Raw genomic sequence first — 15174 nt, 5'->3', positions numbered from 1 at the left:
ATTAAATTGAAGGATTTTCCCCTTTTGATACTTTTTGATCAAACCCTTGTTTCTAATTTTGTAAATAAAAGAATTAAGGAGGAGGGGGGGAAAATTCTAAAATGAAATATATACTCCATGAGCTTACCTATAGTATCATGTTTGGAGACTGTAACGAGGTGTTGGACAGGAATCTTCCTGGCCTGAACCAGAGTAACCTCTATCTGTAGATCGTTAGCTCTAGGCAGAGGAACAGAGAGGTACATAAAGGGTTCGAAAGATACGGAGATGTGTGAACACTGTGAGCAGATGATTGTGTTCTTGAACTGACCCTGGAAGGTGTGCGCGAGGACGGTGGAGTTCAAGGACAGATATTTTTCCCAGTACCTGTCCGCCTCTATAGCTTCCTTGAGTCGAGCAGGATCCCGAGCTGTTTCTAAAATAAAAAGAAACATGGAATTTTATATATAGTTCGAATATTTTATAAAATGTTCCCAACATTTAATTAATTGCGAAGTTAAAACCAATTTCAAAAGAAATTTAAGAAGGATCTTAATTGGCATTTTGCAAAGAAAAAGAAAACAATTTTTTGTCCTCAGTGAAAAGAAGGAAGCAAAATTAAGGGTTAATAATTTTCAAAAAAAGAACGGAATTTAACTTGTAACCTTTTTTATCGAGTTTTCGTACTTTTCCCAAAATTATTTGATTTTCCCCCAATTTCTTTAGAAAAAAGCTTCAGTGACGGTCAAAATCAGTCAAGGATACCTGAGCAGCATGAAGGGGGCTCTGTTTGACTATCCAGTACATCCTGCTCACATTCCTTCCTCTCCTGTTCACCCTCCCTTCTGTCCTGTTCGCATTCTCTTCTCTCCGTCTCCATTAACACATTCTTCTCGTTGGACTCCAACCGTATTCTCTTCCCAAACTTATCCTCCCGCTCAAACTAGAAAAAATACTTCTTTTTTAAAAAGATTCTTAAATTCAAATCAAACCAGACTTCTTGCCTCTAGGACTGTCCTACTTCCATTCTGCAGTTTCAAGATTTAAAATTTAAAAGAAATTTTTTTCTGAATTCTATTAACAAATTGAAGAAGATATATTGGTGCAATATATCATAATGAACAAAAATCTTCAATCCAAAGAAAAAAAAACTACAAACACTTGATAGAAGATGCTTTTAACAATTTTTAAGTTCTTGATAAAAAATTTGCATTAAACATCCCGAAAAATGCAAAGGCACAGAATTTCTTCTGGAAACTTGGGGTTTAGGTATTCCAACCATCGTGCATCCAAGATTTTAAATGGATGAAATGAGTTTAAATTCTTTTTTTTCACGCGTGGAGATAAATCTTTTACCAAATGGTCTGAGATCCGTCGGTTAAAAATTTAAGTTATTTACCTGCTTAGATTCCTCGACCTCAATATTACAGCTTTTCACCCGCTTTACATTCATGTTCTTCTCTAAACTGTGGGACTCCCTGGCATTCAGGTTTTCAATGGTGGCGGATGGACGGGTGTTATCCATATACCCGTGCCTAGAGAACTTTTCACTGTCAAAGTTAATCTTGTTGTTGAGGGATGAACCTGAACCCTCTGTAATATTCATGTTCACGTTCAGGGTTTTATGCTCTTTCAGAAAATCCTCTATTCCGACATTCATCGGAGACACGGCGTTATTCCTGGACTCCTCGCCACAGTTCAGGGAGACACTGTTCTCACAAAACACGACCTGCTTCTTCTTCAGCTGATCGTTTGAGACCAGATTACTTGTCACTAGTCCCACGCTATCATCGTCTACAAGATCTAGATCAGACTCGGTGGTGTGACTGTCCAGGCTTGCAATACTGGCTCGGGACCCGCCGTTCCAGGTCGTCTTAATGCACTCTGGTATAGGAGCCATACGGATATTCGAGGGAAACTTATCCTCTAGAGAACTATGACTGGTGTAGGATTTAGGAGAAGCTGAACCTCGAGACTCCATCCCGTCTCCGTTCACGTTGGTCTCGAGGTTTGACACGCTCTCCAGGTCCTGGCAAGGATAGGCACGATCCAAGTCGGAAACGCTATCAACGTCTTTTAGGAGTTTTCCGCTGTCATTAAAGCTGAAAAGAGTATCCTTCCCGTCACAGGAAACTTCAGTTGAGTGAGGAGTGTGGAGTTCCATACTTGTGCACTCGGATAGTGGACCCTTGTGTTCAGGTTGAATATTTATCAATTGTTCATGAAGAGAATCAAGTAGGAGTGCTAGAAACTCCTGACAGTCGTGCTGTCTAAACCCCTTGAACTGAGAATGGTTTTCTGACAATGTATCCTTGAATTTATTTGGTTGTATCACACTGTATTTTCCACTGTATATTTGTCTGGTTAAAGCTGCGAAGGATTTAGAGAGAGCAATTCCAGTGTTATTCTTCCGGTCAACTTCCTTCATACTCAACTCAGAGGGGGAGAAGTTCAGGAAGAACTGGATGATACTGGGGGTAGCGAGGACACACTGGAGGCCACTGTTCATGAAACATGTGTTACCCAGGTTCCGAAGTCCACAAACTCCAGCCTCTGCATCCTCGCTCATCACATCACCGTTCCGGTTCTCAGAGTCATCAGCAAACAGACTTCCTGAATTCAATAAAACGCACTTTAATAAATGAAATCAGCATTTCTATATTTTTATCAAAACGAAGTATTCTGATAAAACGTGATAATCTTCTATATATATATATAAATATATATATATATAATTGTAAATTCGGGAGAACCACGTAAATGGTCTTGGCTTGATTTTGAGACTCATAGTTGAGTGGGTCAACTTTTAAAGCGAAAATTTAGTTTCCCGGTAAAATCGACCAAGTGCGGGTAAACGGCGGAATTAAAAATGAGTATCCTGGGCAACGTCGGGCACTTCAGCTAGTTATTAATAAAGGAAAAGATATTTCAAATTGTATTTCTAAAGACTGAATTTTCAACTCTACCTGTGATGGTATCATCGACTGTTAGAACCTCTAGATCTCCAATATCAGGGTTGGTGGGAGGACCGTACTCTAAAACAGGACCGTAGTCCTGGAGGACAGGTAGGTAGGAAGGACAGTCTGGTACAACGTATGAGTCTGGAGAGACGGGTAGATCAACATCTATAGGATCTATAGAGTCTACACTGGGAGGTCCGGATAAGTTGCACAGTGCGTCCCCCTGGTAATATAACTAAGGTAACAAATTTAGAACATTTTGTCTAACAAGATTATGACACTTAATATTTACCAAAAGTACCGTTTACTGTTAACTTCTTGTTAATTCATTCAGAATTTCGTTTCCTAACACTTTTATTGAATAAGCAAAGACAAGTTTATTTCGCTACAAAAATGAGAATTTTGTTTTATTTTGACTGCAAGGGGTGGAGCAGCGCGAGCATATATTACCTGAGTTTCCATACTGGAGGGATTTTCATAATCCCCAAGAGGATCCGGAGATGCACGGAGAGTATCCAGGTCATGAAGCTTAGCGGTCAGCGCCGCAGCAAACTCAGCACTAGTCCCGTCCTATACATTCGGTATGATTTTTAAAAATTCTTTTATCTTAAGGTCCAGTGTTCCTTGAACATGATCTTTTATGAAATCATCACAAAAGTGAAAGTTAGTACATCTGATGTTTCTGTAAAAATCGGGTTTTAATCAAGCTTTAAGAATCTGCAGAGAAGGGTTTATGAAAATACTTGATTTTATTTTTGTTAATTGTAAACACACTTTTTATTCATTGCGCCTCTCTTAAATCTCCCTTAGAGTTAAAAAATACATCATTTTTTTATATAGAATCCGAAGCCATTACAACTGGTAATTAAACAAACACGAAAGATTTATGATGGTTCACCAGGGATAAAAAAGAATAACAATTTGATTAAACCCTAGATTTCTCTTGATAAAACACTCCATTAAATTAATAATTGAGAGAGAAAAGTTAATATTTGAATGAAAATAAAATTGAAAATAATATGAAAAATCTGGTTTATACTGACAAAACAAGGAAAAACTTAAAAATTTGGAGAAAACTAAATATTTCTGGATATTTCTAGTTTTTTCTTCTCATTTCAGACATTTTTTTCTGAACTCTCACGTTATTTCTCCCCACTCCCCCCCCCCCTTCCCTGAGATTGGTTGGGAAAGGGGGGGAGTAATAATGAAGACTTTGTTGAACTGAGAAAAATCACATCACTTAAACAAATAATTATGAAATATTTAAACCTGTGTTGTGGAGTCAGGTTTAGTATCCTTCAGTTTGCTCTTAAAAAATAAGATTTAGTAGAAAAATTAAATATCAAAAGGGATGGTGGAGATATCCTATTTGATGAGGGGGGGGGGTCCCTGCCTTCATTTTTGGTTGAAATCGTCCAATTTTTTGGCTGCACGTCTAATTTGTGTTTGAATTTCCTAAATAAGACTAAAATTAGACAATAATGACTTCTCATGACCTCTAATGACCTAAATGACCTCTAATGATCTTGACAAATAAAAATGTTTCAACTATGGCTTTATATATATCAAACGAAAACTAGGAACCTCAGGAATACAGTTGCAGCAACGAATCCAGTGTTTTACCTTCTAATGACCTCTAACAACCTATAATAACCTCTAAAATGAAAATGTTTAAACTATGGCTTTATGCATATAATTATCAAAAGAAAGATAGGAACCCAAGGAATAAAGTAGAAGAAACGAATCCAGTGTTTGACCTTCTAATGACCTATAAGGACCTATAATGACCTCCAAATTGAAAATGTTTTAACTATAGCTTTATGCATATCAAAAGAAAGCTAGGAACCCAGGGAATTAAGTAGTATCAAGGAAAGTAGAAGCTGGGTGTTTAATGAATAGGGCAAACATAATCCTTGCAACTAATGTGTGTGTTTAATTTTTTTTATATTAAGTGCCTATAGTTCATTGTTACAAGGTCAATAAATATTCAATTTGGAGGTCATTTAAGGTCATTAATGATAATTAGAAGGTCAAACACTGAATTCGTTACTGCCATAGTATTGCCTGGGTTCCTAGCTTTCGTTTGATATGCATTTGTTTGAAGATTTAAACAAAAAATAAAGGCAGGGACCGCCCCCCCCCCTCATCAAAAAGGACATCTTCACCATCCCCTTTTCATTACTGTCTGTGTGCAACGAACGTCGAAACGGCTAAACCAATCAAGCCCAAAATTTAAGTGGGAACTCGCATGACCCAAGAGAAGATTTATGGTCAAAGCTGAAAATGTCGACATTTATTATTTTTGAAAATGCGCCTATTTAAAAATGGCGACTTTCAGAACAGCAGTTAAAATCTAAAATTGGTAGCTTTTAAAAGATTAAATATAACGATTTTAGATTTTATTGAAGAAATTGAAATGGGGGGAAAGGGGGGGTATTCAGAATAATCGAAAACTTACCTTACTCTCTTCTTCAAGTGAGTGTAAAGTTTGGGAGGTGGAGCTAACTACCCCCTCCCCCGGAGAACCAAACATTGTCTACAGTTACACCATACATTCAATTCAGTCAATAATAATAAATACTATAGAAGTAAAGATCTCNGAACAAGGAACAGGTAAAACCAGGTTTACTTAAAATCATAAAAATAGTTGGAATTAAATCTAGAAGTCATTAATTAATAATTCTAATAGATTTATTTGATGTTCGTCCAACTAGCATGACATAAAATAGAGAGAAAAATGTGACAGATCCCCAATTAGATGTCATTGATTGAACATGCTTAAATGGAAAAGTTAGATGTAAATGTGATGAATCTATTGATTTGCGCGGAACTACGATATTACTTTCGTCTGAATTGAATGCATAGCTGCCTTGCTATCGATCTATCTGAAAGTATACAGAATTTTGGACCAATAACAGAATAATAACGAGACAAACAAATTAACGAGACCATAATTTGAAAAACTAGAATAGCGATGTGGTTATTCAATTGATTCGGGCTTAAAGGGACTGCCCACGATCTTAAAACAGTACATGAACTAAGACATATTTTGCTTTGTTTAGGCCGATATTCTAAATAAAACCGTGAGCAATCCCTTTAATATGGCTGAATTGTGATCATAAGTAGTATAGTGTGATGTAAAAAGAAAGCAGTTTAATTAATGCCGGATATGAATAAATATTGTAATATTGCATTGTGCAGTTTATCAATCAATAATATAATATCGAAACTTGTGTACTGAGTACACAGACCGTTTAACAATATGTACAGGGCGGTAAAAAAACATGGGAATTAAGTGAAGATTAAAAGAAATTGTCATTATTTAATATTTGTGACATTAAAATCTGCACAGCTTCAGTAAGACACTTTCGGAACCCATTGAGCCGGAGAAAAAGCTACTCTAGAATTTTGAATCCTAGTGTGTTAATTTTAAAGTAGATTAAAGGTCGTAACTTAATCCTAATGTTTTTTTAATCCCTGTATTTCAACATAGTTGCCGAATAGAATACTGAATATCTAATATATCGAGTTTTTAAGAGAGGTGACTAGACTGTAAGTTATTAGAATCAAGGAGAGAGTTGCAAATATAAAGATAGAGTTGAGTAGAGCGTAGCGGAGCGGAATATGTTGGATGGGTTTAGGAGCTTCAGCTCCGGGATTGAACATGGTGTAAGGAAACTCTCCGGTCCGGTAGAACTCCTCTAGCATCTTCTCCTTGTCCTAAACCAAACTCTTCTCTTCATTTAACCAGATTTGTAAATAATTTGTTTATCATAATAATAATAGTAGCTGTCAACCTTTCATTATTAAAAATAAGACTTGGGCTCAAAATCATTTAATTCACAAGTAAGATAAATAAATTCTACATGGAAAACTAACTTTTCTAAAACTTAAAAGTTTAAATTAGAAATTATCAAGAGAAGGTTTCCTGATAAAGCTGAACCATCCACTTAAACATTTCGTCAGGATCCATCGGCAACTCTTCCACATCAAACACCCTAGATATAATATTCTTTTATCTCTGGATAGATTACACAATCCAAAGAATGTATAGACACAGAATTTCTTCTGGATACATTTAGGGCTCCATCTTTCAGTCCAAGCGTGTCTCAGACATAGTCTGTGATCTATCTGAAGAATGCTCCCATTATCCATCAATTACGAAAACCAATTTGCTGAAGTTTTAATACTATTTTTAATCTTAAGATTTATGAAATATCCACTATAATATTCCACTATACACCTACTTACTTAAATGCTGGAACAAATTGATAGAGTTTATACAATATACAGTATTTGAATATACAATATACAGACACGACGTAGAACTTCTATCTAAATTGTCAACCATTACTTTCATGAGTTTTCTACTCAAGTCTTATCTTCAACTCAAACTTATAAAACTTTTTAAAGATCTATAAATCCTGAGTTTGAGCGCAAATTCGACTATCAAAACTCCTACTTTGGAGTTGGATACGTTTTCAGAAATAGTTTTTTTTTTAAATTATTAAATAACGACAACGAAAAATAAAGTAAAAATTATAAAGTAATCTAATTAGATGGTTAGGAACATATTTCTCAAAAGAAATTTGTCAATAAATCAACGCTAAAATCCATTATTTCGTTTTCATTATTATATTGAATTTCTAATTTTCTTTGAATTTATTCGCAGATTTCTTCAAATTCTTCAAATGTCGTCTTTTCAATAATAATTCTAGAAAATCTGTGAAGATCTTTGTGAATAATGAGGAACCAGAATAATGAGAAAATAGAAACTAATAATTGAACAAGATTACTTATTTTCGATGATAAGATTAATTTTTATTTTCTCAACGTGTTCCTATACATGACGTCTGCAGTTTATTGTAGAACTTTTTTTACATTTTATGTCGTCGGTATTTAATAATTTTAAAAAACTAATTCTGAAAACGTATCCACCCCCAAAAATGGAGTTTTGAACGTCGAATTTGCGCTCAAACTCAGGATTTACAGATCTTTAATGAGTTTAATATGTCTCAAATGAATCTGCATACTGCATACTCAGTTCAACTACCTTACATAGCCGGTCACTCCCTTTAAAATAATTCTAAACGTTTAAGAAAAGCTAGTTGTGTGGACGCTTGATTTTACATCCAATGTGGGCAATTTTAAAATTGAGGATTTATGCTTAATCCTTCAATTAAAGTTACCCCTACAGAGATATCGATAATGCATAGATGTATAATAAGGAAAAATTAGAGAGAGATCGGGGTGATGATTTTATTAAATTGCTGATCTGTACAAACATAGTCCAGACATTCACGGGATAAAAAATATACAACATATACATTTACAACCGTTCTTGAATTCATTTTTAGACTTGACAAATATTTTATCACGACAAATATCAATGTTGAAAACTAAAGAATGTCAATATTTTAGGATTTATCTTTGAAAAATATGGTAGAGAGAAAAATCGAGGCAACAAAAAAAGATGGACGATTTATTTGTACAGTTCAAAAAGTTGTACGTTTACATTGTTTACCTGTAGTGTACATGAGAAGTACATGGTGGTCTCCAGCCGGTGATAATTGAAACAAGATCCAAAGGTTTTCCTTCAGGGTAGGCAATTGTGACATCAACAACCTGGAGGGAAAGTAATGAAAGTCGGTTAGTAGATCAATTGTTGACCAGAAATATCTCATTTCAAAACCAAATGCTAAAAGTACAATTAATGCTGAATCCTACAAATCCAAAATATGTAAATTTTGGTCAAGAATTTCTCCTCAAAAATTTGAAGAAAAAAAAAGAAACTGACCGAAGAAAAAAATATGTCAAAAATACTAACCTATTAAATCATTTTCATATTGATATGATATTTGTATCTACAAAACTTCCTGACCCAATTCATGAAACCGTGTTTCCGATACTGGGTTTTATTGCGATACTCTGTTTCAGGCCCAATGAGGTTCCTGTGAACAAACCCCCGTTTAATAAATCCAGTTGTACCTTTTTAATATGAGTGGAGGTAGGAGAGGTTCCTGATGGACCGAGTACATCCATAATAACCTTGAGTTAGAGTTTCCATAATTCCGGGGTGGAAAATTCTATTTTAGAAATTAAATTATCCGGAAATTTGTTTCGTTCAGTGGAATTCCTTCCGGGATAATACCAAATTAAACTGAAACCGGAATTTCTCCGAGTTTATACGTTACATAACCCGAAAAATTTTCCTGGTTCCGGAAAAACGATCGGTCCAAAACTGATTCGGAATTCCGTTCCATTAGTGTAATGGAAATAAGGAAAAAATCCGAATGATTTCCTACGTAAACCTTAACCCGGAATTCTGGTGGAAACTCTACCTTGAGTGCTCCAGTTCTAGGTACTGTCACGTGTTCAAACAGAGGTAGATCGTTCTTTTTTGCAAAACTCTGACTTACAGCCTGAAATTGGGGTTTTCAAGCGTATTATTATTATTGTCATTATTATTATCATTATATTCATTATTATTATTATTATTATTATTATTATTATTATTATTATTATTAGAAATTGTTCATATCTCGGGCAATATTGAAAGCACAAAAAATGCAGACCACATTTTGGAAATGGCAGGACTAGGGGAATTTTGTGATTATTATCTCTAGAAATTTACTTCTAAAATTAGGTTGACAAATAAAAGCAGCAAATTATATCAAAAATCAAGACGACATTCAAGGCCTCTTGCATACTGTCATGTTTCGTGGGACACCCTGTACTTCTTGGAACACTGCTATTCATTTTTTATTTGGTTTACCACGACAAACTATTAGATAGTTTTTTTAATAAATTTCTGAGCAAATTCGTTTAAAATTATGTTGTGTAGCCGATTTGTATCATTTTCGAATCTATCTGTAAATGTTCCAAGCTAAGCATCCGACTATTGTAAAAATGACCAAAGAACAAAATTTTCTAAGAATTTATCTAATATTGCAAATGAAACCTATGTAGATAAATTGTCATCGAACAAGGGGGAGGAGGTGGAAATGATTTTTTAAGAAAATATATACCCCTAAACGGGTAAAAACTTAACCTTTCTTTTCCTTAGGAATCCTCCTTCGGGGAATAGAACAAGGCAGTCACGTTGCTTGGTTTGGAATACACGGGTCAAGTGCTCCCTAGGTTACGATCAGTGTGTTAATCGGGAAAATATAATTTCAAATTATATGGATATTTCTCACGACTTTAAAACAAGAAAAACATTCTTAGATTTAGAACTTTTAAAAAGAACAAATCTTAAATTTCATCCCTAAAAATAAAAACATTTTAAATTTTTAACCTACGCTACGTTAATTCTTTAAAACTTTGGTTATGCAGATACGTTTCTCGTTTTCACATTTTCTTTTTTTTTCAAAATGAACAAAAAAATTTATCATTTTTAAATGTCTTTGCGAAAAGTTATCAGTGTTAACATTTGTCCCTGAGACTTGCCAATATGATGAATTTTAAGTAAATTTCAAGTATATTTTTGAAGAGGAATATTTAAAGAATATTGGATTGAAAGAAGTCAAGATATTTCCTAAAATAAAACTTCCTTCAAAATATACATTTTATTCAATCATATTTTTATCCATGCTAGAATTATGCATTTCTGAAAAGTTTAAATTTGTTTAAATGTTATTTTTTAAATCGACTAAACAATTAAACGTCCTTTTTACTAGATTGTAAGATAACAGAAAAATGGTTTTAAAACTGATTTCTTGGGTTAAAAAAAAACAATCAATGACCGTAACAGCAAGTTATTAGTTTTTAACTCTTAAGAAAGGANGGGGGGGTACAGTATTTGATTAAATGATTTATTTCTCAAATATCAACTGAAATTTTACCTGAGTTCAACTAAGGATCGATCTCTGGTTTGTTTGCCAGCTTGGATAAAAAAATCATCATGAATCCAGGAGCAAGCTCCGAAATTTGTGTATTTGAAAACCTAATATTTATATATTCTTCTCAAACAAATATACAACAACTTCAGAAGTTTGACCAAAAAGTAAAAATATAAATTTGTATTCCAGAATTCATTAAAAAATCGTTATTTTTTCACACACATCAAACCTGACATAATTCATAAAACATTATCTTAAACAGGGCGGGGATGGGGGGGGGGTAATTTTTCAATAAAAAAACATACCCCGGTATATTGGGGAAAAAAAGATTATGACCAATTAAGTTTGATAACTAATTAATTTTTAAGGTTTCTATGACTAAAGTGAAATGCATCAATCATCATGAATTATAAAGAAGTGAGAAAGAATATAGGTTTCCTTATCCATGAGCCACATGACCCTTCCCCCCATACCAAACCTCGGGGTGAACAAGGTCATCAGGAACGGAACATCTAACAACACCTTTATACTCAACAAACAATATGAAAGGGTAGAAATATCAATGTAGATCTTAATTTTCGAACTGTGTTTAAAAAGCCGCGTTCGGATATTTGAAAGTTTTAATTATTTATAACATTTTTGCATAATAATCATTAAATACATAACGGAAATGGTGTTAGAACTTTAGCCGCAATAAATGAATCCGAATTTATAAAAATAAATATGGTTTAAAAATCTAAAAACGAAATGAATCAATAAAAAATTTAGAAATATTTATAATTTAATCCCGGGAAAACCATAATTCTTTTTCACAAATTAAAGTATCACAGGGGAACTGTAAGTGTAATTTCAAGTGTCACTCCGTGAAAAGGTGGCAATGCCTCATTCACAACAGTACCCTTAAAACTTTGTCAGATCAAGCATAATTATAAATCAATGCTTATGATTTTGAAAAATATTTATTTTCAACTGTGGTTTCTCTACAAAAAAGCTTGAACATTTCTCCTGCAGGAAAACATCATAGAATTATCAGAATTAAAACACGTTTAATCTAGAAAACCGACAATATCTCACACATTATTGATCAGATAAAGATTTCAAGCAGTGCAAAGGATCCATATAATTTTAATGCGGATCCGGATACTGTATCCGCAATGGAAAAATATCGATCCGGATCCAAATCCGGACGGATCAGGTTTCCAGGTCATAAAATTCAATAATTTTCCATTTAATCTTCTTTTTTTCGCTTATTTCATTGCTTAAACTTGATGAATCATTCAGCGATAAGTTTTGATAATCTCTTTTTTAAGAATTTAGATTTGATTTTCAAGAGTGATCCAGGCAGCCCAAATGTTGCGGATCCAACGGATCCGGATCCTAAGCACTGACTTCAAGGGAAACAATGTGATTCGGGCATGCTCTCTTTCTTTGCATGGAAGTTTACTCCAAACAACGCGATTTGTCCAGAAGTAACTGCTAGGTGTATAAAGGTTTCCTGCAGTGGACTGATGGTTAGGCATGAAGAGAATTCGTTCCCTCAAACTAAAACATAAAAACATTCAAAATTTTCAATTTTTTATTTCTAAAACAAGTTTTTCATTTCATGAACACCTTGCAGTTCTAAAATCTCATTTATTAACGTTGAAAATTTTTAAATCTTGTTGATAATGAAAGTGTTAAATAAATCAAATTTTTGGTTTTTTCAACTCTCCAAAACTCAGAAGACCAAAAAACAATACCAGCAATAGTGATTTACCCATTTAAATTAAAAGGTTAAAATTTCCATTCCGTTGTAAGCATAATTAATCTCAACTCACTCCCCCACCCCCTCTCTCCCCCTTCCTTAAATTGTCATTTGCACCCAGGCCCCCTGTCTATATGGGCTTTAAATCTATATTCTATATTCCTCGACTCACCTCAAGTAATATACAGCGCCTAGTCTCCCACTCTCTCTACTTCTTCTCTAACCCCACCCTACCAAACCCAACACAACTCAAACCCTCTCCTACTCTCCCACCAACCTTTGATCTAATGAGTCTCCTGACTCTAGTATAGTGTATCCGGCACTCCAAATCCAGCAGGATACCATGGACAGCATCCAGGTAAACATTGTCTCCTCCAGCTTTAACAAGAACAAATCATATCAAAATAAAAATAAAATATAATATAGAAGTTTTGCTTTTCCAAAAAAACTTTACTTTATACATTTGAGCAATCATACTGGAAACATCTATATATAAATTTGGCTTGTCTGTCTGTCTGTTTGTCTGTCTGTTTGTATCCGATAAACGTCAAAACGGCTGAACCGGTCGGGCCCAAATTTTTTGTGGGACATCTAGGGACCCCAGGGAAGGTTTATGAAAAATCAAAATTTCAAATATTTGTCTCTATCAAAATTCGATTGTCATTAANTGTATTGAAATAAATGTAATAGACAAATGTATTCAAATATATAATGAATGTAAGAGACAAAATTTCTAGTCTATATATAAATTTGGCTTGTCTGTTTGTTTGTATCCAATAAACGTCAAAACGACTGAACCGATCGGACCCAAATTTTGTGTGGGACATCACGTGACCACATGGAAGGTTTATGAATGATAAAAATAAAAAATAAATGTGTTTTAAAGGTTTTTAATTTTGTAAAAAAAATTAAATTCTTAAAAATCCGCAATTTTTTTTTAAAAATCCGCAACATTTTTTTCTTCTTTGTTTTAAAATGTAAACAAAAAGAACATGTTCACAATTTAAATAGAAGACGGGCGACCTAAAAGCCTAGTATTATTATATTTCATTAGATTTTATTAAATGAATTTGTTAATTGTGAATAAAATCAAAATGCAATCAAATATACAATGATGTAAAACGTGTATACTTATAGATATCTAGATTTAATATACATGTCAACTAAGTACCTGGCTGAATATTTGAGAAATAATACTTTATTAATTCCCAATTTGTTTTTGAAAAGATACTTGATAACAGAACAATTCTTCTTAGTGTTGAAAAGAACCCAACTTTTCTTATCATATTACATTAAAAAAAACGTTTAATGTCAAATTCAAAATTGAGAAATATTTCATTGAATACTTTTTCTCTGATATGACAAAAATGTAAAATTTTGTATTATTTGTTCGCATCTTTAGTTGGTTTGTTCACTAAATTTAAGAAATTATTATGATATAGAGAATAAATTCAACGTACAACATTGTTTCAATGATCAATCAATGTGTATGAATAAACATTTTACTTAACTCACCAAGTAGTAAAGTTGAGGAAGAAAGTAGACTAAAGGAGAGAAGAGAGTGAGTATAATAATATGGGCTGGAATTACATAAAGGTTGTTGAGCACTACCCAAACCGTCCTAAAACATTTAAACACATAGTTAAGTGGTCGCAAGAATATATTTGGAAGTAGAAGACGACCTTAAGGATCCAATTTAGATAATTTGAGGGATGTCTTAAAACAGATAAAAACTGGAGTAAATATTTTCACTGGGGCCTGGAAATATTATTTACTTTTTAAAAATGAATTCTGACCATCTAGTTAATATTTGTTCATCTAACTGGTTTTGCGTTAACTGTTTCGAGTATACCCACTAAAAGAAAGTTAAGTCTTTCTTTTATACTGTAATAAAGATAATAATAATAATATATCATCCATGGTGCAACAAAAATTAATGAAGGGTTGATATTTTATTTCAAGTTTGTTTAAATATGAGTAACCCCCCCCCCCCCACCCTGAATTTACTAATGGGCTATAATAGGGATGGGGGAAATTATTCTTAATGATGTGGGAGGGGGGGGGGAATAACAAATTTTACATCAAAATGCAAGTTATACTTTCTTTTTGATACTTCTCTTAACCTATTTTCTGGGTTGAATGATCTTCTAAAGGGAAGTATTGAAGAAAATATACATCCCTGGAGTAAGTCCTGCAAGAAACATACCTGCCGAAGTAGGTGGCCCAACGAACCAATATCTCTTTGGTTCGAGTTTCCATTTTACTTCTATTTGTTCGATCAAGCTATACTAAGCAAAGCTTAAGCATACTGAAAAAAAATCATTTTCAGTAAATATAAAAATAGCATTTGCAACTTCAAAAAAAACTGAGATAAAAATGATAATCTGTACATTCTAAACCTTGTGACAAAAATTCTAAAAACAAACACTATATTTCACTGGGAGAAAGTAAACATTTTTTCCACATTTAATCCAAAAATAAACACTATCAATTTTAAAATATCTATAAATCCCCCTCCCCCCTCCGATCAATTTTGTACATGGTATATCTTATGTAACACATTGATACATCTTATCATGCGTCCGGCCCCCTAGCCTGTCCTAGTCGCGGCTCTCAGCCCCCTAACCTGTCCTAGCCGCAGCGCTCGGCC

The 15174-nt window shown here is 33.7% G+C and overlaps 2 protein-coding genes across 6 annotated transcripts in view; both read right to left on the bottom strand.

Moving 5' to 3' along the window:
* LOC111695302 (uncharacterized) overlaps positions 1–5893 on the bottom strand; it is an 18141-nt gene extending 12248 nt beyond the window's left edge. For 2 of the 3 annotated variants that reach the window (XM_023464568.1, XM_023464570.1), the window contains exons 1-8: positions 5809–5893; positions 5398–5475; positions 4209–4247; positions 3390–3509; positions 2946–3162; positions 1379–2592; positions 745–922; positions 128–415 (exon numbers count right to left, since the gene is read on the bottom strand). In XM_023464568.1, coding sequence (XP_023320336.1) covers positions 128–415; positions 745–922; positions 1379–2592; positions 2946–3162; positions 3390–3509; positions 4209–4247; positions 5398–5472 — 2131 coding nt within the window. In that variant the 5' untranslated portion in view covers positions 5473–5475; positions 5809–5893. Of the gene's footprint in view, positions 1–127; positions 416–744; positions 923–1378; positions 2593–2945; positions 3163–3389; positions 3510–4208; positions 4248–5397; positions 5482–5808 lie in introns of all 3 variants that reach the window. The other variant, XM_023464569.1, reaches the window with a different exon arrangement.
* On the bottom strand, positions 5824–15174 carry LOC111695309 (acyl-CoA:lysophosphatidylglycerol acyltransferase 1). 3 transcript variants are annotated; one of them, XM_023464582.1, is made up of 14 exons: positions 15151–15174; positions 14731–14832; positions 14040–14145; positions 12802–12902; positions 12276–12322; positions 11219–11292; positions 10784–10884; positions 9991–10075; positions 9281–9361; positions 8928–8987; positions 8464–8564; positions 6868–6937; positions 6417–6659; positions 5824–6201 (listed from the first exon to the last, which is right to left on the bottom strand). In XM_023464582.1, the coding sequence occupies exons 2-13, from the start codon at positions 14781–14783 to the stop codon at positions 6456–6458; spliced, it is 1083 nt and encodes a 360-aa protein (XP_023320350.1). In that variant the 5' UTR covers positions 14784–14832; positions 15151–15174; the 3' UTR covers positions 5824–6201; positions 6417–6455. The 3 variants fall into 3 exon arrangements, with proteins under 3 accessions (XP_023320350.1, XP_023320349.1, XP_023320348.1); XM_023464581.1 differs by having other exon boundaries at positions 5824–6212; positions 6418–6659; XM_023464580.1 differs by having other exon boundaries at positions 5824–6659.

The sequence above is a fragment of the Eurytemora carolleeae genome, unplaced genomic scaffold (genome assembly GCF_000591075.1).
Source record: "Eurytemora carolleeae unplaced genomic scaffold, Eaff_2.0 scaffold95, whole genome shotgun sequence".
Lineage (NCBI taxonomy): Eukaryota > Metazoa > Arthropoda > Copepoda > Calanoida > Temoridae > Eurytemora > Eurytemora carolleeae.
Note: the sequence above shows the minus strand (reverse complement) of the source record. Positions and strands in the feature narration are given on the sequence as shown.

Bases quoted from the DNA above. Each gene is read 5' to 3' on its own strand.
- LOC111695309 (XM_023464580.1), bottom strand. From the start codon at position 14,783: ATGGAAACTCGAACCAAAGAGATATTGGTTCGTTGGGCCACCTACTTC. The intron at 14,146-14,730 runs GTATGTTTCTTG...TAAATGTTTTAG, and splicing joins TGGGCCACCTACTTCGGCAG to GACGGTTTGGGTAGTGCTCA. The intron at 8,565-8,927 runs GTACAACTGGAT...CTTTCCCTCCAG, and splicing joins CCTCCACTCATATTAAAAAG to GTTGTTGATGTCACAATTGC.